Source organism: Cervus elaphus, chromosome 8 (genome assembly GCF_910594005.1).
Source record: "Cervus elaphus chromosome 8, mCerEla1.1, whole genome shotgun sequence".
NCBI classification, from domain to species: domain Eukaryota; kingdom Metazoa; phylum Chordata; class Mammalia; order Artiodactyla; family Cervidae; genus Cervus; species Cervus elaphus.
This window is the reverse complement of record NC_057822.1, coordinates 47,274,593-47,297,864: the sequence shown is the minus strand read 5'-3', so window position 1 is coordinate 47,297,864 and position 23,272 is coordinate 47,274,593. Positions and strand designations below refer to the sequence as shown.

Here is a 23,272-nt window from a genome sequence, read left to right as displayed (position 1 = left end):
CCCAGGGATCGAACCCAGGTCTCCTGTACTGCAGGCAGATTCTTTATCGACTGAGCTACAAGGGAAGCCTGTAGGGTAATAAAGTGGTGTTAACTGCTGAACGGACAAGAATGAGATCTGGGGATAGGCCAAGGGGTACTCTGTGATGAGACCACACTTTGGGGGGTCTCAGTGGAATCCTGCAAGAGTCAAAGCAATGGGATAGTTTTTTAAGGAAAGGTTGACAAGGACAAACACTCGAAGGCCAATTGAGTATTTTGTTATTGATTTTATTTGCTTACTTTTAGATAGGAGATACTGTATGGAAAGGGGAAAAACCGGGGAAGGAGCAGAAATTGTCGATGGAAAAATGGTTCCTTAGGAGTGAATTCCTGGAAGAAGCAGGGCAGGTGAGATTGGAAGTCGAGCTAGAAGTCAGCCTTGGCAGAGAGGGCACTTCCTTCTCAGGTGGCATCTTTGAGGGTAGGAAGTATATTCCTTTCACACTCAACACTGACGAGATACTCACTTGCAGCACAGTACTGTGAAGAACACTGGCCACATACCAATAGTTTGGTTTTTGTTTAGTCAGAGAATAGTGTATGTTTCCCACTGAGAGCAAAACCAAGAGAAATGAATGTCAGTCAAGATATTGTCAAAGGAAACTACCAACCTTGTCCCTTTTGAAGTTTTTCTTTAAAAGAAAACATTTGAACATGGTTGCAATAGTTCAGTTATGGGCACGGCCTCATGTTTTTACTGATGGGCTGAGTCTGATAACTTTGGAAAGCTACACTTCAGGTTCCAAAGATGGCACGGGTGAAGGCCAGACAAAATCAGAGGGAGTCTGAAATTTTAATTCCAGTTTAATCATTAATTAGTTCTATTTTTTAGATGAGAATCTTAATTATTATAAGTCTTAGTTTCCTTTTTTCACAAAATTAAGGGGGTGGTCCTGATAGTTAAGATTCTTTTAGCCTTAAAATGATTCTAAAAATGTACATTATATTAGCTCTTGCTCACGGTAAAGTCACCGAATGTATATTTCTCTTTATGAATATTTCCCTTGCTTGAATTTCATGAAAACATTTTGTATGCTATTTAACTAATTGGAACATCTGATAACTTTGAAAGTATCCTAAAAATTCAATTGATGTTGCATGTGTAGATGCTAAGCTTAGAAAAGACTAAATCAAATTGCCTTCATATTAAATTTTTCTTTGATGGTGAGTTTCATTCACTTGTAACCTGCTATAAACTAGGCTACCCTTAGCCATTTGATAAATTGTTATTCAGAAGCATTTCACTTCCTCTTGGCAGTTAGAAGAGTTAATGCAGTTAAAAAGTTTGACACAGCTTAGACCTTCTTGAGTGTCTAGTTTATGGTTTTAATAGTCAGTTTAGCCCTCCAAAGAAGTCACTTCAAGTGAAAAGTGAAAGTGAAGTTGCTCAGTCATGTCCGACTCTTTGCAACCCCATGGACTGTAGCCTACCAGGCTTCTCAGTCCATGGGATTTTCTAGGCAAGAGTACTGGAGTGGGTTGCCATTCCCTTCTCCAGGGGATCTTCCCGACCCAGGGATCGAACCTGGGTCTCCCGCATTGTAGGCAGATACTCTACCCTCTGAGCCACTAGGGAAGCCCAAGTCACTTCAAACTCTTATCTTATGCAGAAATATAAGTAATTGAAGTTTGGTTGAATTACATATCATATATCATTCATTCATTTGAGCAGACTTCCCTACTAGACCATGGAGCCCCATGGAGATAGAAATGTGTCTGTTTCTGCTCCTTAGTGTATCATACCCCTTGTAGTTACTACAGTGCTTTCACATAAAAGCTGCTGAGTAGATATTTTTTAAATGAATGAATGGTATGATTTTACTCCTGTGGAGTTGTTAGGCACTAAAAATTTGTGATTCAAATATCCTTTTCCATTTGAAGATTTGTAGTAATAAACCACTTCATATTTGAAAGTGATTGTATAAAATTACAATCTGTTCAACAACATTTCATTATGAAGAAGATGTGTCTTAAGACCTTTTATGTCCACTTTGGATTCTGCCTTGAGCTCTCTTCAGATCATTGAGCCAGACAGAGAAATCATGGAATAGCCAGATTAAAAGGGACATTTATTGGGTGTAGAAATGAAGAGGAACTAAGAGCCCTTTGATGAAAGTGGAAGAGGAGAGTGAAAAAGCTGGCTTAAAAACATTCAGAAAATTAAGATCACGGCATCCCGTCCCATCACTTCATGGCAAATATATGGGGAAACAATGGAAACAGTGAGAGACTTTATTTTCTTGGGCTCCAAAATCCCTGCTGGTGGTGACTGCAGCCATGAAATTAAAAGACGCTTGCTCCTTGGAAGAAAAGCTATGACCAACCTAGACAGCACATTAAAAAGCAGAAACATTACTTTACTGACAAAGGTCCATCTAGTCAAAGCTGTGGTTTTTCCAGTAGTCATGTATAGATGTGAGAGTTAGACTATAAAGAAAGCTGAGCACCGAAGAATTGATGCTTTTGAACAATGGTGTTGGAGGAGACTTTTGAGAATCCCTTGGACCGTGAGGAGATTAAACCAGTCAGTCCTAAAGGAAATCAATCCTGAATATTCATTGGAAGGACTGATGCTGAAGCTGATACTCCAATGCTTTGGCTATCTGATGTGAAGAACTGACTCATTTGAAAAGACCCTGATACTGGGAAAGATTGAAGGCTGGAAGAGAAGGGGCCGACAGAGGATGAGATGGTTGGATGGTATCACCGACTTGATGGACATGAATTTGAGCAAGCTCCAGGAGTTGGTGATGGACAGGGAAGCCTGGCGTGCTGCTGTCCATGGGGTGACAAAGAGTCAGACACGACTGAGGAACTGAACTGAATTCAACTGAATTGATTAGGAATAGAAGAGTGACTGTACATTCAGGGAGTGTTCATTTGCTTATTGGTGCCTTTCTTTGGCCATTTCTTTAGAAAAGCCCCAATCCCTTGTGATTCTGATCACAACTTCTGTATTTCCGTCTTCCCCCTTCTTCACATACATATTTTTCTTTTCTCTATCTCTCCAACAGCTGTCCTATTTCCCCTACTTCACTCAGTATATTAATCACCTCTTGGTCTTTTTCCTTTCTACTGAAATGTGAAGGGCAGGGATGCCATTTCAATGCTGTTGCCTACAAGCTCTGTGGAATCAGTGGTGAATATGACTCACAACTCATTCTTGCCAATGGAGCCGGAGCCCTTCTCGAGGAAGGATCAGACCTCTGCCACCTTTGTGCCACTCAGATCCAAGTTTCCAACTTCACTGATGTGTTCAGTAGTCCTTTAAGCTCGTCAGTGGGTGATTCCTTGTTCTGATTCTCATTACTGTTGTTTTAGTACCATTAGCCTTGATGTTGCTGTAGCTTGGGGTGAGGGGATTAAAAGAAGAATGTGACCTGGGACTTAAAGAGTGTGTATGCGTATATTCAACAGTTGTTGATTTGGCACTCATGGTATGCAGGCATGTCACATAACTGGAGCAGCCATAAGGTAAGTGACCCTAGATGGTGTGAGAGTGGATGGGGTTGGAGCAGAGATCATCCTTCCCTCTCTCATTTCCTGTGTTTACTCCATGGTGCCCCGTTACCGGCAGTATCATGTGGGTCTTTCTGAATATCGTCTTTACAATGCGCCAGTTTAAGGACTCCTGACAACTGCCTTCCAATGTTTATTTTGTGACAGATGATCCAAGAGAGCCGATTTCTCATAGAAATGGCAGACACAGTCCAGGAAAAGATTGTGCAGTGTCAAAAAGCAGGTAATCTTCCCTCTTGCCCCTATTTTGCTTAGAAAGCATAATGATGAATCTTGTAGACTTTAAAAGTTTCTCTTTTTACTCTTAAAATTAAAATATTTTATGTCATAGTTTAATGTTACTTTGAGTTGCATTGAAGCCTTTGTTTAGTACAGAAGAGATCTAGATGATAGTAAGTGGGTTGTCTGTGTGTATATAGAGATGGTATCTGAAGATATCTAGAGAGGTGAGGGTTTCTGAACTTAACTTTTGTGATTTGGGAACCTATCAAAGCTGTTTACTACTGATATGGAAACTGTGGTTTTACGTTGCCGCTTAAGAACCACTTTAGTTTTACAATTTGAACCATAATCCTGTTAACCTTCTAGGCTTTTGCCCCATTTACTAGTCCTCATTTTAGGTCTGTTCTTTCTTCAAGGGTGCGATGGGTCCCATGTCTCTTATGTCTCATTGTTTGTTTATTTTCACCTCATCCACGCCCCTGTACTTTTCCTCTCTCTTGGATCCATGTTCTCCCTAATCTATACACACACTAGTGATTATGATAAGATGACACTGACAATTGCTTGGTGTATATACATATGATATACTAAACACATATGCTATGCTATTAGGTCCTCATACCAGCTCTGCAAGGTAATCATCATCATGTCCAATCTACAGATGAGGCCTCTGAGATTCTGAGAGGTTGAATGAATTATCCCAAATACCATATCAACATGTGGCAGAGATGACCTTTGAACCTAGACCAAAATTTGAAAATGGTGCTCTTCACTACTGATCTGGAAGCTTAAATGTGTCTGTTGAAAGGAAGCATGAAAATAATAACAATACCAAATACTTATATTATGTTCCTATGTGCCAGGCAGTACTTTGAGAGCTTTGTGTTTCTAGGCTTATTTAACCTTCACCCAATTCCATGAGGTCAATAGTCTTTGTTGTTGCCATTGCACCGCTGAGGAGACTGAATGGCAGAGTTTCAGGGATTCATTCGTGCTCACGGAGCCTGTCAGTGGTAGGGCCAGGGGATAGATCTAGGCTCTGCAGCCATGCTTTTACTACGTACTGTGCTCGTGATGTTAGCACCAGGCAAGTTAATGTGGTTTAGGCTGCATTAATACAAACCTAGTCGGTAGAACAAGGAAGTGGTGGTAAAACCCTACCTCCTGTGGGCTACTTCAATCCCATTTTAAGTACAATGTTCCTGGATGTCATCCTTAAAGAGAGACATTATAATAAGCTGAAACATGTTAGAATGTTTAATCTGGAGAAGGGAAAGCTCTGGTAGACTTTAATCCAATATCTTTCTTCAAATATTTAAAGGGCTGTACTATGGAACAGAGATTAGACCCTGTTGTTGAGTCTAGCTAGAACCAAGGGGTAGAAGTTCCAGGGAGAAAGACTGGCTTGATATCAATCATAGCTTTCCAAAGATGGAATGAGCTTACCAGAAAAAAGTGTGATTCCTAATTCTGAGGTGCTAAGACAAAGGCTAGAGAAACAGATGATGGTGGTATTTTTCATAGTATTCAATCTCAGGAGAATGGTTTAGCTGTAAATAACTTTAGGGCCATTCCCAAATCTGAAACGTTTGGGTGTTTCCAGGAATGCTTTTTTTTTTTTGAACCTTTTTAGTTTTACTCAATATTTACTAATTACCATTGTTATCTTTGTAGGCTCCAGGCCTACTGTCAAGCCATATGGATGGTTCATAAGAAAAAGTAAGATATGTGCATACTTCACATATGGCAGCCATTCACATGTTACACCATTTTATATAAAAACCAGGCAGAAGACAGGCAAGATGGATGCAACCTGTTGGAAAAATTTGCTTCTTAACTTCTCGTGTCTTTGTCTATGTATTCTTGCTGTTTAAAATTTAATTTAATCTAATGCATTGGTTATTTTTAGTTTTCTCTTAAGGATAGCCATCGGGTGGTGATGAGAAGAATGAGAAGAGAATTCAATTTGGGGATGTATAAATTATGAGAGGACAGAAATGGGAAGTTATATTTTTACTGATAATGTTTTCACGATAAAATGCCCGAGTTTCTGAAATGTATACAGAAAATTCTCTTATGTTCTCTTTCCAAAGGCATGGAGTTCCACGAGGAGCTTCATAATCTGGGGGCAAAGGAAGGCTTGAAAGGAAGAAAACTCAATAAAGCAGCTGAGAGCTTCGCTTGGAACATCACAGTGTTGAAGGTGAGTGAAGTGCTCAGGTGCCCGTCTGCCTTTATTTTTCTCTTCATTTCTCTAATTGGTCTTCTCATCAGTGGCTGAAAACTGTGACTTAAAGTTTTTATTAAAGCTTGCTCTAATTAATTCATACTCTAAGTGGTGGGGAGATGCATACATGGATTGATGCACTTTTGTCCATAGTAAGGCAACAAGTTTTGTGGTGGAGGCAGAAGACAGCAAGACCTAATTCCATTACCTGGGGCGCGTGTGTGGTTTACTCATACATCTCCTCAAGTCAGCATGGCTGTTCTTGTTTGTGCAGGGAACAACATAAAACGTTACTGGAGAAAGATCCAACACAAGTTATTTGGGAAAGCCTTAAACTACAGACGATTTGGAGCCATTTAGGATTATTTTATTATAGCGACAGCCTCTATAAATACGTTTATTTTTGCAGAAATTTTGGAAGTCAGCTTTTTGAGATTATGATTTGCTCTGCTGGAAATTAATTTTAGGACTTTGAAGTAAAGACATCACTTTTCATATTTTGTTACATGAATGGAAAAATGATTTAGGCAGCTGGAATGATTTATTCTTAACATTGTGATGGAGAAAAACAGCTACAAGCAAAATTAATAATTACTGACATTTAAAGAACACTAGTGAGCCAGGCACTGTTTTATAAGGTTTATATGAATTAACATTGTAATACTTTCATTAACCCAATACTGTTATTATTCTCATTTTACAAGTGAGAAAACCAAGGCATTGAAAACTTATGTCTATTACCCAAGATCACTCAGCTAGTGAATGGTGGAGCTGCAGTCTGAACTCAGGCAATGTAGCTCCAGACCAGAGCCTGGTCTACAGAGAGATACTGCACTGTTTATGTGAACGTGCTAAGTGAATCGTAATACATATCACAAATGCTTATTAAAAATTCAGCCCACAAATATTTGGTAAGCTCCTATCATGTATTGAGCTCTTTGCTCTGCACTAGGGATCTATGAAGAACAAAATCTATATGGACCCTAACCTTATGAGTTGACAGTCAGGGGACAGGAGGTGAGGTAGGGGGAAATAGGCATCATTTGCTTAAGAGGCAGGAACTATAGTGTTACTGTAAAGAGGAGCTTATTTCATAATGCTTGAGTACAATGTGGCAGTAAGAGCCCTGAAACATACTTTCTGTTCATCGTATATTTATGTGGGCTTGGTAATGTGCTGATCGCTGAGAAAAGAGCTATGGACACAGTGTCAAAAGGTACCCAGGTACCTGGGTCTCTAAGATTAGTGTACCAGGGCAGACAGACAGATGACTCATAGCAGCCATCGGTTATTCAACATTTCACGTGTGATTAAGCACTCATGACTAAGTAGTTTATATGTGTTTCCTCCTTTCCACTTTGCAACAGTGGTGTGACATTCAGCAGCTCCTGCTGACCCCATATGACCTCTCCGTCTCACAGATGAGGAAATTGAGGCTCAGGGGGGTTTCGATTTCTTCCCCTCGGCTGGTCGATGGCAGAGCTGAGATTTTAACTCATGCGCGTGGTTCTTCCCACGACCTGCCCTCCTGTGTCCTGGGAGATTTCATCCATGGAGCCGAGTCCAAGCAGCCTAGTACGGGGTCAGGGCACAGGCTCCTGGTGTAGGCTGCCTGGCAGCTGTGAGCTTTAGCCAAATTATGTAGTCTCGCTGAGGGTGGTAACATTCATAATACCTCCGCCCTGGGTTTTGTGAGAATGAAATGAGATCAAGTATACAAAATATCTAAGTCACAGTGCATGAAACTTGACACTATATAACACATCTCTACCTATACTATTGTCATATAGATGTGCTATTACCTTTGCTAGGGTGAGGATGACCGTTGGAATATAAGACTTTTGGTTTTTTTCAATTTTAAAAAATCAATTAATTGAAAAATGGAGATATAATTGTTAGTTCCTTTGTTAAGGCTCACTGTTTTCTGAGGTTTGTGTGTTTGGTTTTGTGACAGGAGCTGATTACTAGATGCGTGCATGATTAGTCGCTTTAGTCGCGTCTGAATCTTTGTCACCCGGTGGATGGTAGACTGCCAGTCTGTTGGGTTCTTCAGGCAAGAATCCTGGAGTGGGTTGCCTTGCCCTTCTCCAGGGGATCTTCCCGACCCAGGGATCAAACCCGGGTCGCCCGCATTGCAGGCAGATTCTTTACTGTCTGAGCCACCAAGGAAACCCTTGATGGCTAGATGAGGCCTGTACAAATTCTGTACAGTCAAATGCTGTGCAAATCTTTCTAAGAGAGCTGTTTTGAAATAGAATCAATCTTCCATTATTTTAGCTCATGCACCAGCTACTAGGATCTCAGCTTGAGCAATAGGAGCTTAAACAAGGATAGAGAACTTTTCCAAATTTCTGACATTTCTTTGCCCTCCCCATTGTGTTCAGTGGACCTGTTAATCACCTACCCTTTCCACAAGGGCTAAACAAATGACTTCCTGCATATAGGGTTATCGTTACCTATTGTAAAGTAACTAGCCTCTAACTAATAAAAATAAATGAAAAACAAAAACAAAAACAAAAACAAATGACTTCTTGGAATTTGACTTTTTAGGTGAGGGACAAAGAGCCCAGACTTTATTTTTTTGGAGATTGTGTACTGTACTGGTGACTTTCTGAGAAGAACCTCCTCTTTTTTATTTCTTGCATCTTGGGTCTGAAGTTCTTAGTTACAGCTTTGTTCTCCAGTCTTCCTATTGATTTTCCAAGCTCCTAAAAATGCTTTTCCTTAAGTTTACTGGAGTCGATTTTCATTGCTTACAACTGGTTGAATTAGTAATAGCCACACTGCTAAGACACAATCACTAAAATAGTAGGATCTGTCAAAGCTCATCTAAAAATTCTGCATTTCTTACTGAAAAGTTTTCTGTACACATAGTTTTTACGAGTACTTCTTGCTATCTAGGGAAAGGGGATGATTGAGTAATATTTGTTGAATGTGTGGATTCAAGTAGTTAATATATTTAATTTCAATGGGATGTCCAATAAGTAAGAGAGGATCTGGGGAAAAACAAAGTTATGTGCTCTCAGATAGATTGTGGGTTGGCAGCTTGGAGTGGTGGAAAGGGGCATCAATAAAGCAAATTGAGCTGGGACTAAAAGCTAACTTCTTTAGTTTGTGTTTTTTGCAATTCAATATTAATATGTGACAGAGAAGCTGCAGAAAACTTTGTAGAAATGAAGATGAATAGCTCTACAATATAACAAACATGAATTACACTTACAGAGTCCAACTTTTCCAAGCTAGAAATGAGGACTTAGAATCCAACAAGGAGGCTGAACTTACGATGATCTGGAAGCTTCCTTACATGTGTTTTGCTTTCATTCATATTTTAGTGGGAATTTGCTCAGTAGAACTTTCACATTTCCTCACACTTTTGTCACATGCCATTAGGCAACGATTACAGTTATTTTCCTCCCTGTCTTTCTTTCACTTCTGAGCATAAAATTGAACTCTCTCAGTAGCTTCTGTCTTCATTTGGGATGATATGATGATGCAGGTCTTCATGACTCAGTCTGAAGTATCTTTTCCAGATAATCATTGGACTGAGATAGCTTCGTCTCATCCCACCCACACATGCCAACCGTTCCTTCCATATGTCTTTTCTGCATGCTGTCCTTCAAAAAAGAGTTCTGTTTGATTATTAGCATATTAAAATCTTACAGTGAAAGTCTTTCCTGTTCTTTTTGTCTTCCAGAAAGAGATACTACAACGTCACTTGCACAGCCAGCCTATTGTCTTAAATAGTTTTCAATTTTGGAAGAATTCTGTTAATGAGAATGCTGAAGGTCTCTTAGAAAAGAGATAGGAATTTATACTACTCACAGATAAAGCATAATGTATTATAAAGTGGAATTCATTTAAAATTTTGCACTCTACCCGAAATGATTTGATTCTTTAAATACAAAGAGAATTTCATTGAAAGGTGGTCACACCTACAAAACTGAAATTAGTAAGAACCCGAGAGTAACATTTTAGTGAGCTTCCCAATTATTTATTTTTCTGACTTTCCCTATTGTGTTTTTTAAGGAAATAAGTTCCATTATCTTTATATTTTTAAAAGTTTGATGAAAAAACCAGCTTTATCAGATTGGAGAACTGTCAAGTAGAGATACATGAAAATATTGAAATATAACTAGTCAACATTTTATTATAAAGCAAAAGTTATGAAGTACAGATCCCTAGAGTTTACAAAAAAAACAGTTAAGAAGTGGCTGACTTCTTACTTGTTCATGAATTTCATTGATTACTAGTTGAATGCCATGCATCAAATAAATTATGAATAAATGGTTACTTCATCAATGAACACTTCTATTACCTGACACATATCTATACTTTCCCTAGATAGACTTTCAGCTTATAATTTAAAGCTTTACATTGTATATCATAAAAAAACTGAGTCTTTTTTATAGATTAATGTTCAGTAGGTATGACTAATCTTTTTCCACTTAACTTTTTGGTTTTCTGTCACTGCTTAAGCTGTGCTCCTTCTGTTTTTATCTTGATAACATTTTAATTGTCTTTGGGAAGAGCAGAGGCTTAAACTTCTCACCTTGCCTCTCCTGAGTACTTGGGTTTCTAACTCAGATTCTCCCATTTAATCTCCAAACTTCAGGCTCTCAGTCTCTGGGAAATCTTGCTACATAAGGGAAATTGCGTGGATGTCGCTAATATGCTTTCTAATAGAGCACATTTGAAGTCTTTGCTCATTGTTCAGAGACAGGAAAAGAAGGGAAACAGGATGATGGGTGAATGGGAAGAGAAGTGTGAGAAGAGGCATCCATCTGTGAAAGACTAACAGAAGGAATGGGGTCACCCTCAACAGAATGACCACAGATACTTTAAATCTTTCTCTGAGATCTTGTGTGTTGAGAGAATCCAACCAGGTTCTATTGACAGCCATAGTTATTGTGCCCCTGAGTGCTGCTCTGAGGTTATATAAAGGAAGAACATGCCCAGGGTCCTCCATGTCGTCCATTGAGAAATTCTCTAATGGTGTTCTGTCAGCCGCTGGCTGTTTTTATAATAGAGGCTTGAGAAAGGCTAGGTTTCCTCCTGAGCCAACTCATTCAGAAAAGAACAGCTATTTATGAAGTCTAGAAAGAGACCTCCACTGATAACAATGCATTAACAATACACTACTCTTCATATTGATATTACCATCAATTATTAAGAAATATAAAGTGGGCAAGAGTACAGACTCGAGCCAGATCCTTTCTAGCTGTGTCGTCTTGGGAAAATTTCCTTTTGTCTCTGTGCTTCTGAATCAATTGGAATATACCAGATTGTATGATGATAACAAAAATGAAAATCTCAGTGGCTTTAAAAACAGTAGCTTATTTCTTGCTCACTGTTTGTCCACCAGGGTCAGCAAGGGTCACTTAGAAACTCGGGCTAATGGAGGCGGGGCGGGGGGGGGGGCTCTACCTCAACTAATCCACCGGTAATCTTAGAGATAGGAAAGCACAAATTGGTTTTAAAGTTTTCTGCCAAAGAGTTTAAATGTTTACATGTCCCTTCTATTTAAATTTGACTGGCCAAAGCAAGTCAGATGGTCATATCTGACTTCAGAGAGTTGGGAAAGTATATACTTCCTTGAGGAAGGGGAGCAGATATTGGTGAATATAACCTACCAGTGACAGGTTCCTCAGTCATATTCACCTCATAGGGTCATGGTGAGGACTAAATGAATTAATGTATACATAAAGCAATATCTGAGATGTAAAAATGCTATCTAAGTTTGAAAGCATTCAGTGCTTACAGTGAGCAGTTAAGTGATTGTCATACAACATATTAAATAATTTTAAAGGTCACTCTGTAAAGTTATTATTATACTCCTTTTTACAGATAGGAGAAGTGAGACTTGAGAGGTTAAGTAACCTTCCTTTGGACATATGGGTAGTGAGTGATGGAGTAAGGATCTAATTCCAAAGTGCATGCTGTCAGCCCATTATGCTAAACTGCCAGACAGTATATAGCCCCATAGTATTGATGGCTTGTATAAACTGAATACTTTATGTATATCAGATATTGTACTAAGTGCTTTATTATCTTCTTCCAAGACAGTGAGTGTCCTGTTCAGCTGACATGAATGTTCTAGACACCTTGACAGATTCCTGCTATTCAGAGTGGTAAATTGAGATAGTGTAGCTTGGTATCACCAATTCTCCTTGTTCTGACACTCCATTCACCAAGCAACTCTGTTCTCAACTTGGCTTCCCAAGTGTACTTTTCTAGTGGAGATGGGATAAGTTGATCCAGTGACATAACTAGTCCCATCTGCCTGGCTGTCTCTGTGTATATGAGTCAGTTAACTTCCTTTTTTTTTTTTTTAATCAGTCCATCTCTGATGAGCTTGGTCAGCGTGAATCAGCTCCCCAGGGCCTGGCCACTACTGAGTGATTGGATGCATTTGAGTCACTGGACAGATACCACTGAGATTAAGAAAGCAAAGCAAAATAACAACAAAAATACCAAAGCAGAAGGCTGGGCCCTAGACCCACCCTGAGAATCCAGCCAGCGTCCTGTTTCTCTTTCCTCTTCATGGGCTTTTAGTTTAGCCGTTGCCATCTCCACATCTTGAGACAGAGGAAGCTTAAGAGTCATGCCTCCCTCAGAAACTTTGCAGAAACCATACTCCATTCACATTTCTTCCTTCCTCCACAGCTTCAGTTCTGCCTTTCATATCCTCTTTCTTTTATCATTTAAGCTGTTAGATCAGAAATTCTGTAATATTTTTCCTTTGAATAACAAACCTGAGTTGATTGAGAAATGAGGTGAAGTCCCTATATGTAAATTCCTCAGGCTTCACTAAGAAGAAGGGAGCCTTCTGTGAGGCCAAATTGAGGAGCCTCTGAGTCATCGATCAGGAGAAGCAAGGTTCCAAGGGTTTAAGCAAAGTTTTAAATTCTGTTACGTTTAAGGAAAATACTTACAAAATACATACAAAATAACAAATTCTTGGGCTGTGAATTCCTGTCTGTGTTATCTTAGAATTATCTAAGAGTTTAACATATAGAAAGTTGGACTATGAGTCTAGAAATCTGTAACTAATTAATGTGGTTTAAAAATTATCTTCTCTGGGGCTAGATTTCCTCAAATAAAAATAAGATCAGACTTTTTGATAGCTGGAATCCTTACAGGTCTTTACATTTTTTGATTATATGTTAATTTCAATTTTTTTCTGTGACTTAACTACGTTATGTTACTTAAATACATAGATCCCTTTGTCACTAAACTTATCAATAGCGTATATCTCTCTGTTATGTCTTACTCCCCCTACCTTTTGTTTAAACCCATGACACTATAAACCCCAATTATGCTCAGGTTCTATCCTTACTTCCCACAGTCTCCCATTGTGATCCTTCCTACTGTTACTGAGCTCACCTTTGGCTGCTTGTTGCTCAGAAGCCAATAATTTGAGAGGCAAGTGTTAATGAAAAGGAAAGGTGCTTTAATCAGAAAAGCCAGCAATCTAGGGAGAAGGTGGGCTCCTGTCCTGAGACCAACTCCAAAGATTCCTCTAGGCCATGGCAGTTTTTAAAGGCAAAAATGGATGGGAGAAGAATCTCAGTGAATCATTGAAGCTGGAGGTTGGGTCATCATTCTCCACTGTGTGCAGACTGACTTCAAATGTTATCTTGGCTGAGTGATCTGCCTGCAGGATTGCTCAAGAGGACTACTAGCGGTGGAGAGCTAACCACTCTTTAACTACTTAATTCTTCATTCTTACTTCTTTTTATCTATGAAAAGGGTCAACAGTTTAGGCAGGGGATGGTGCGCATTCAGGAAAGCCTAAGTCAGGAGCTGGTTTCAATTGCTTAATGATTTCATTCCCGTAATTAGCTTCTGTTACAGTTAGAAGGGAACAGAAATGGGCAAACAGGAAGGGCCAAAAGAGCTGCTTTGAACTCCCCACCCTCAAACATCATTTCATTTCTGCGGGGTTGGGGTGAAGGTCCAGCTGTTGTAACTTCTTTGACATGGGATGATGTATTCTCTGAATGAAAGATGTCAACACGGATTGATCATCTCTTTGCTGACAGTTTTTTTGCCTGCTTACATATACAGGCAGAACAAGCTATGATTTTTTCTATGCCCACAAAGATACAGGTTATTATGAGCAATAATGTTAATTCTATTCTCTTGAGGCTAGATCTTGGAACTGTGCTAGCCATAGATTCAGTATTGCTCAAGATGGAGCAGCTTATGTCATGCCCTCTGGTGGAAGTTACAATATCTGTAAAACAGCTCAGGAATCTGCAGCAGACACCAAGTCCACGACTCTATTATCCTAAACACTAACTGCTCACACCTGCTATTCTGTGCCTCTGGGAGCCTGGGAGACTTCAGCTTTTCTACCACCAAGAGGCAGGGGACATGGTGGGGCTTTTGTACTTGGTGGTGGTGGGGAGCCTGCAGGGTTCTACTAGTTTCCACAATTGCTATTGTCTCCTTTCGTGACCACTTTTCCAAATAAGATGTTCTCTACTTACCATCTTGCTGGGAATTTTTTTTTCTGATTTTTTTTTTTTATTGTGGTAAAATACATAAAACATAAAATTTGCCATCTTAACCATTCTAAGTTCATGGTACTAAATATATTCATAATGTTGTACAACCATCACCACCATCCATCTTCAGAACTTTCCTCATCTTATAAAGCTGAAACTCTGGACTCATTAAACTGTAACTCCCCATTCCCCCTTCCCCTATCCCCTGGAATCCACCATTCTACTGTCTGTCTGTATGATTTTTGACTATTTGAAGTATATAAGTTCAACAGTATAGTACTTGTCTTTTTGTGACTGTTTCATTTCACTTAGTGTAATGTCTTGAATGTTCATCCATGTTGTGATATATGTCAGAATTCCCTTCCTTTTTAAGGCTGAATAATATTCCTTTGTACATAAATACCATATTTTGCTTATCCATTCATCTGTTGACAAGCACTTGGACACTTCTACATTTTAGCTTTTGTAAGTAATGCTGCTATGAATGTGGGTGTACAAGTATCTCTTTGAGACCCTGATTGTGATACTTACAGATATATACCCAGAGGTGAAGTTGTTGGAACATGTGTTAATTCTATGCTGAATTTTTTTTGAGGAACCACCATACTATTTTTCACATCAGTGGTCCCATTTTATGTTCCTATGAACAGTGCACAAGAGTTCCAATTTCTCCACATTCTCACCAACAATTCTTTTCTGTTTTTTTTATAGTGGCCGCCCTAATGGGTATGAGGTGGTATCTCACTGTAGTTTAGATTTGCATTTCTCTCATGATTAGTGATGTTAAACATCTTTTCAAGTGCTTATTGGCCATTTGTATATCTTCTTTGGAGAAATGTCTATTCAACTTCTTTGCCCATTTTTGAATTGGGTTATTAGGGGTGTTTGGTTATTGAGTTTTATAAGTTCTCTATGTATTCTGGATATTAATCCTTTACCAGATATATGATTGGCAAACCTTTCATCCTGTTCTGTGGTTTGCCTTCTTACTCTGATGTTACTCTCTTGATGCACAAAGTTTAAAGTTCTCATGAAGCCTCATTTGCCTATTTTTTTCCTTTGTTGCCTGTGCCTTTAGTGTCTTGTCCAAGAAATCATCACTAAATCCAGTGTCATGAAGCTTTGCACTATGTTATCTTGTACGAATTTTATAGTTTTAAGTCTTAATTTAGATCTTTGGTCTATTTTGAGTCAGTTGTTATATATGTTATTAGGTAAGGATCCAACTTCATTCTTTTGCTTGTAGATATCCAGTTTTCTCAGCACCGTTTGTTGAAATGACTGTTCTTTCCCCATTGAATGGTCTAGGAACCCTTGTCAAAAATCATTTGGCCATATTTATATAACAGTTTCGTTTCTGGGTTATCTATTTTATTAACATTCCATTCAGCTCTATGTATCTGAGTTTATGCCAGTATCACACTTTTTTGATTACTGTAGCTATGTAAGTTTTAAAATCATGAAGTATGCATCTTCCAGCTTTGTTCTTCTGTTTTCCAGATTGTTTTGGCTATTCAGGGTCTCTTGGGATTCCATGTGAATTTTAGGGTGGGTTTTTCTATTTCTGCAAAAATATCATGGGGATTTTGATAGTGTTTGCACTGGATATATAAATTGCTTTTGGTAATATTGACATCTTAAACAATATTGCCTTCCTGTTGTAAATTTTTGCAAACAGAGTGATCTTTCATTCTTTCTTTTGTTCTTCAAGGCCTCCCAGCAGTGAAATACTCAAAAAACTGTATAGAAGCTCTGATAATTAAATTAAGTTTATAATGCACAAAAGTTCTTCTACTCTAGAAATACAGATTACAGTTCTGTTAAACTCTGTAGATTAAGTGCTCTATAGTAAAAAGAAAATTGTACAGAGTGGACCATCTAGTAGTCACTGCTTAAAGACATTCTCATCTGTTCACCTACCTAGCCAGTTATCTACTAAAAGACTTACCTGCCAACCTAAAGAATTTCCTATATTGTTAGGTTAAGTGTGTCTAATCGCTAGTGGACAGAATGTTGTCTATTGACCTAGTATATAGCTTCTCTGGGTTACACTTACTTTAAAATGTATTTTCATTCTTTGACCTATTAAATGTTTTAGAAATAATATTTGAATTTTGGTGAGCAATTATGGTACTTGTCATGCCGGAAATGTCTGGTAACTGAAACTGGGAAAAGCAAAACAGTGATGATACCAAAATTGAGGATGTGATCCGAGTGGCAGCCGGTTTAGTCTTGCTCAATCCAGCAAGCCTAGGCTCACCTGTAATATCAGCCAGCTGCCGTACATTGCACGTCATTTATCACCAGGAAGAGGTGGCAGGCGAGAGAGAATGAATGGATAAGAATTAGGAAAACAGCTCTGATCTCGTGTGTCAGTACCATTCATTATCTTTACACACAAAAGAAAGTATTATTAGGCCTTATGAAGTAAAAAGGATATGTTTAGAAGGCATAGCATCCATTCCAGGGTTTTATAAGCTGTTTGATGTATTTATACTCAGACTAGGTGTTTGCAAGGGTACTCTTAAACATACTTTTAGAACATTGTTATTGGTTTGACTTAGTACAGAATAAACATCGCTCCATCTCAAGAAGTTGATTTAACTTATTTGCACTTTAACATTTATAAATTAGAAGGTGCACAACATAATAGAGGTCTCTAAACCACAAATTAGCAAATAATAATTTATTTTTTTTTGCAAAACCACATTCATCCATTCAGTAAATACTTATAAGCCCCTGTTGCGTTCTAGGTTCCATGCCTAAGAATGTACTGGTGAATAAAAACATGGTCTCATGGGGCTGACAGTCTGGTGGGAGAGGTAGTTACTAACAATCACACACTGTATTAAATTTGTCTCTGTGATGAGTGCTGTGAAAGAGAAGTATGAGAATGTGCAGTGGGATTTGATCTAATGGGAGGTCAGGGAAGTCTTCCTTGAGGAGGTACCAGTTGAGCAGAGAGCAAATATTTTAGCCTTTTATTGATTTCAAAACCTTGCCTTGTATCTTGATACTTGAGTATGGTTGCCAAAACAATCTGAAAATAATGGTGAAGAGAAAACAAATCAAAATAAAGATGTGCTAGACATCCTCAACTTGGTCTGGGGAGTTCTAAAGTGTCTGCCTTGCTCATTTAATTACCACCATTAGCATTATAGATAACTTGTCATTATATTGGATCCAGTCATGAGTCATATTGTTAATTACATGTGAATTTAATAATCTGGCTTCTAAAAAATAATCTGTAGCAACGTTCTCTGTCCATGTGCATCCATAACATTCATTTGATAGCTTGGAGTTGTAGAGAAGGATGCTAAAAGTTTTGCTTTGGAGAGATTTCTGTGATTCAAAGCTGAAGAAATGCAGAGACTGAATTATAGGATATACAATATGAACTGTATTAGTGTTAGAAAAAGTAAATTCTTTTCTAAAAGAGTATAATTAATGCATGTATAAAAATAAAAATGTCACAAATCTAAAGTGTTATTCCAAACAGCCCTTGTCCAACAACATAGGATGGTTCAGATGGAACGTTAACGCTTCTTAGCAATAAGCAGGCTGGTTACGTGGTATCCAGGTTTCTGCCTAGGGTGGCTGCATCCCAGCTGTGCTGCCCAGGGGTTTAGAAGAGGTAAAAGCCAGGCTGTTGACATGATGATGGGAGCATAGACCACTTTACTTTATCTTCAGTAGAACTAGGTGCATTTGCTTTTTCAGATGAAAACTGCATTTTATAATGGTCTTGAATAATTCAAAAGGGACAGAGTCTAAATGAATAGACGCATCACTAGAAGACTTGGCTATAACTTGTGAGGTTATGGAAGGTCTTGCTTTTCATACAAGAAAAGTTTCTTTAGAGAAAATATGTTTCTTACACACAGAGTCTTAGTCTAAGGTAAGTTTAATGAGCTTACTCTGTTAACTATTTTCTTCAATGATATGTGGAAACAAAACACTGATAGCAAAAGTATTTTGTTCTAATTTCTTATAGCTGTTTTAGGTTTCTCAGACACAGGCTCCTCTTCTTTCCTTGTTCTTTAAGGAGAAGATGGGATATATCTATCTAACTTCCTTATTCTTAACCCAAATCAGAGCAACATGAGCTCACTGCTCTTAATGTGTATGTAAGTGTGGTGTATACACTGTCACATGAAAGCAAACGCATATTTTGGTAAAAAAAGATTTTATTCAGAAGAGTTATTGCATTGTGGGGAAGGGGACCATTGCAATAAGTAAGGAGAATGATCCTTTCATAAAGTCTGTTACCTTCTTAAAGGTCAAGTAGAAACAGTTTTTCTTTTACTAGAAGGATCTTTTACTACAAGGCTAGAAGAGCCAGGTATGGGGAGTGGGTGGCTGGGTGCTGTGATGCTGAGAGGCCATTAAGGCTGGCTCAGGGTGGGGAGTGCTCAGAGTTCAGGTCTTGAAGGGAGAAGAGAAACTTAAGTCTGGCTGATTCAACAGTTCAGCTACTCATTTCTGAAAGGGAACTTGGAGTGTCTCTGTCCAGAATCAGTTAACAAGGAGGGCACCTGTGAGTCTTATCTAGGCCACATGGTGAAGGGTGGCTCTTGACTGTGAGCTATTTCCTGGAATGCAAAAAGTTGGGGTTTCCTAAACATCCCAGTCTTCCAGGAGCACAGGGCTCAGGCAAAGTTTAAATTTGTCAACATACACACATACATACATAAATATGAATGCATGCAATGTTATATATGTGTGTACATATATATGTGTGTGTGTATACATGTGTGTGTATATGTATACATGTGTGTATACATATGTAAATATACACGTTTAAAGAACCTTTTAAGTTAATAATAAAATTAGATGTTACTCTTTTAAAACCATATTGAAAAGATCATAATTTTCCTCAATCTGAAAGTGGTTATCTTCCAATTTAGTTAGACTTCTCTTGTTTTAAGTCAATCCACTGTGCTCAAATATACGGTGTGTATGAGATTACATACTCATGGTAACAGACCAGGGTTGGAGGTGGGGGGATTTTTTTCTCCCTATTTCCTGCTTCTTGTAGGATGTTTTGGTTTTGTTAATCACTCCCCATATATCAGTAATACTTCAAGCATCTGTAATAAGAGAAAGTACCTATTCATTAACACAGAATAAGTAGGAACTGAATTTCCCATTTTAGGAAAAATCTATGGCTTTATGAGAAGATTAATTATAGATATTTTGAAAGAGAAATCTCTTTGGATTTTTAAAAGTAAGTTTCATTTATTTAGGTTCATAAAAAATTTACATACAACTATTCAGAAAAGTATTGGAATAAGAAAGAAACATCATCATTATTATCATTATGACCATCATATTAATTTTTTGAAAGAAGGTAATTTCAGAAGGGAAAAGACTCCCTGTCACAGAACTATGGCTTAGAATTGAGTCTTAAACTTTTGAATTATCATATGATTTAATGGAAAGGTTATCAAATTATTAGGTAGAAGTCATTTGCTTTCAGAGACAAAGAAAAATCTAGGTTTCTTTTCAGCTAAAGAGAATCATTCAGTCTGCTACAAAATAGACTAACCCCTTCTGATTTGGTTTGTAAATCTGCCAGAAGGAAGTTATGTGTTCTAAAAATAGCCAAACTCTTTGAGTGTTTATTTAAAAGATAGTATTCTCAATGGAGTTTTGAGTCAATGGATTCAGAGATGGACAGTTCTTAAATTACTTCACATGTATTCCAGGATAAAAAGATGGTTCTTTACACTTAAAAATATTGAAGGTGACAGGCTCGTTTGTTTATTGTGGATTTGATATCAACTGAGAAACCAATATCCAAGGGTGCTAGTATATGAAGCTGGCATGTAAATGCTTATGTATGAAAGGTGTGTTTTAATAGTAGCTACACCTTAATATTAAATCTGAATAAATGAGACTAATGATTCTTAACAATGTATACTGTGTATCCTCTGAGTCAGCTCATAAAGTCTTTTCATGTAATCTGAAACCAGAGACGGAAAAAAACCCAGCAACTTCCTCTTCTATCTGTAATGCATTTTTGTCTGGGAGAGGAAGAATAGCATGGGAAGAAACAATTATGTGTATATATATAGTGTGTGCTTCTTATGTGTGTGTGTGTGTGTGTGTTATCTATGGCCCTCTGAGTATTCTCTTAGCTACTAACTTACAGTTACATCACCCAGGTTGAATCATTTCTGTCACCCTTCACTTCACAATGACTTCCTTAGGGATTACTGAGTTGTCTCAGAAGCAGCTTGTTCTGGAACTTCCTCTCTGGTCAGAGGGAAAGGGAGCAAATAGTAAAGTGGTTACCCCTGTTTTTACTCCTTAAATAACTGCTCCTGGGAAGGTCATTTCCTTTAGCTCCTTTGTCAAGGATACCCAGGAAGACTTTTTATAGAGACCCTGAACTATAGCTGGCCTTGATAATTACTCACATGAGACTTTATGAATTACATTGAAGTTAAATATCAGTGCAACCAAAATTAGCTTCCTGGTGCTCTTGATTAGACATTTATGCACCGTGTAATTTCCTTTTTGCAACCTGAAGTTTAAAAATCTGATCCTTGAGTGGGTCAGAGATGCTATGCAGTAATATTACCCTGTAAATTGTGTACTACACAGATCTAGGGGACGCCATTCCCTCTGAGTCTATGTGAATGGTGCCCTCTGGATCTGTCATAGAGCTACCTTGAAATGGTAAATCTAATCATTTTTCTGTTTTCCATAAAGTTTTCCTTCATTGAAAACATAAAGCAAAGCCTTCTGTTTTTCATAAAGTTTTGGGGGAGTGTTTTTTATTACTTATATTAATTTTAATTATTGCCTACCACAGTGATTTTTCCTACTAAGATTTACATTTAGGGGAAGTAATTTCAAAGTATCCATGTGCAATATGTGTCTTTTTGTGAACCCGCCACTTCTTATCTGTCTTTTGAAGTGTATTAGAGAAGCTCAGTAATCCAGAGTATTGTATACATCTGATGAGGAAATGTCATTTGTAGCTTAGCTAGATCTTAGCTTTAATTGGTTTTGACAGTCAAACGTGGCTGGTTCCATTTGTAACTCCAGATGACAGAAACAAGAGGCAATGGAAAAATAATATCCGATTCTCTTTTCAAGTCTAATATGAGCTTGTGAGAGAACATTTAATTAATATTTTTTAATCTTCAGGGAAAAAAAGGCTATAAATTCATTTAAGAGGATTGAAAAACAACTTTTTTTTTTTTTGACAGCCCAATTAAACTTGAGTAGGAGGAATGTGTTCTGATGTTTGTCTGTCAGCCATAGGAAAGAATTCCAAGCTCTTGGCCTGGGAGAAGGCGCCGTGTGATGGGGCCGCTGCGTCGCTCTGCACCTGCACTTCATGCTTCAGCTTTCCCACAGTTTTGTGGTTCCCGGGCCTCCCGGGCGGTGTCAGGACGCTGTGGCTTCCCACTTGCTGTTCCAGCCCCTTGTAGCGTTGATTCTGTCCTCAGCCACCTGGCCGGCTCCTCCTCATCACTCGGCCCAGCTCAGGGTCAACTCTTACTTTTCTAGGGAGGCTTTCCCTGCGCTTCACTCCCCATGCCCCCAGTCTTTGATTTCCATCAAAACCACGTAATCTTCCTGTCCGCTCTGTATCTGTAGCTTGTATGTGGTGTCGCTCCTGTATTGTGAGGATTTGTCCCCACGTCTTCTCTCGCACGAGGTTGCGCTCCCTCAGGGCTGGGGCTGTGCCTCACCACGGTGCTGAGTTTAAGCTGGGAACACAGAGGGTTCCAGAAGCTAAGCAGCTCTTTCCAGAGAACATAACTGACTTGGAAGCAGCAGAGCTCGACACGGGCCCTTATCTGTGTGACTCCAAAGCTTGTTCTTCACGTCCGCAGTCCTGGTGTCCACGGTGACCACTCAATGCCTGGGTGCCCGTTGGGGAGACAGGTGTTTCTGCAGCTCTTGGCAGCTCCATGTCCTCGTGGGGCTGGCATTTTGTTCTCTTCCTTCCCCCTCCTACCACTGGGAGGTGTCATTTTCCCTGGCCTATTCCTCCCCAGGCTCATCTTGTCTAACCGGGGCGTTCTGTCTTCAGAGAACGCAGGCACACAACAATGGGCATTAGATTGATAATCTGGCTTTAGCTTTTCCTTTCTGGAAGCTCACGGTCCACTTTTATTTTTCTCATCCTCCAGATACTTGTCTTCTGTCTGTTCGGCAACTAGTGGCTATTCTCAGGTTGTTTGTAGAGTTGCACAGTTTGCACAGTTTTCCTTTCAGCCGTTTTCCTCAGTTCGTGCCCTGTAAATGCAGTGTGCACACACATACAAAATAGTCTAAGTATACAATATAGACACTTGTTGGTGGCCGTGTTCTACATTTTACAACTAGTTCCTGCATTCAATTTTTTGTTATAGCAATAGAAGCAGCAGATGGTATGTGCTCAAGATATGTTTGTTGAACGGAATTATTTGAATATAAACCCCAAATGATATTAAAAATTGCCCTAGTGCAATAAGACTTTAGTCACTATTGCCTGTATTTGCTCATAAGAGGATTAAAAAAGATACTTTAATTATCTTTGAATTTTTTTTTTTTTGTCTTTTTCCAGCATGGTTCAGATATCATTAACAATCCAAGTGACTGAACTTTAGAATTTTTTATATGATCTTCTTTAAAGTCTGGGTAACTTATCTTTTGAGCTCCTTCTTCCCTTTGTGAATCATCACCATCTTCATCACTGTCACTCTTTAAATATTTATCAAGAGCTCATCATATACCTAGTGCTATAAATA

General features: G+C 38.6%; 1 protein-coding gene across 2 annotated transcripts in view; it reads left to right on the top strand.

The window, feature by feature from the left end:
• Positions 1 to 23,272, top strand: part of PLCL1 (phospholipase C like 1 (inactive)) — a 351,515-nt gene that overhangs the window by 301,713 nt on the left and 26,530 nt on the right. For both annotated transcript variants that reach the window (XM_043910477.1, XM_043910478.1), the window contains 2 exons: positions 3,708 to 3,783; positions 5,876 to 5,985. In XM_043910477.1, coding sequence (XP_043766412.1) covers positions 3,708 to 3,783; positions 5,876 to 5,985 — 186 coding nt within the window. The remainder of the gene's footprint in view (positions 1 to 3,707; positions 3,784 to 5,875; positions 5,986 to 23,272) is intronic.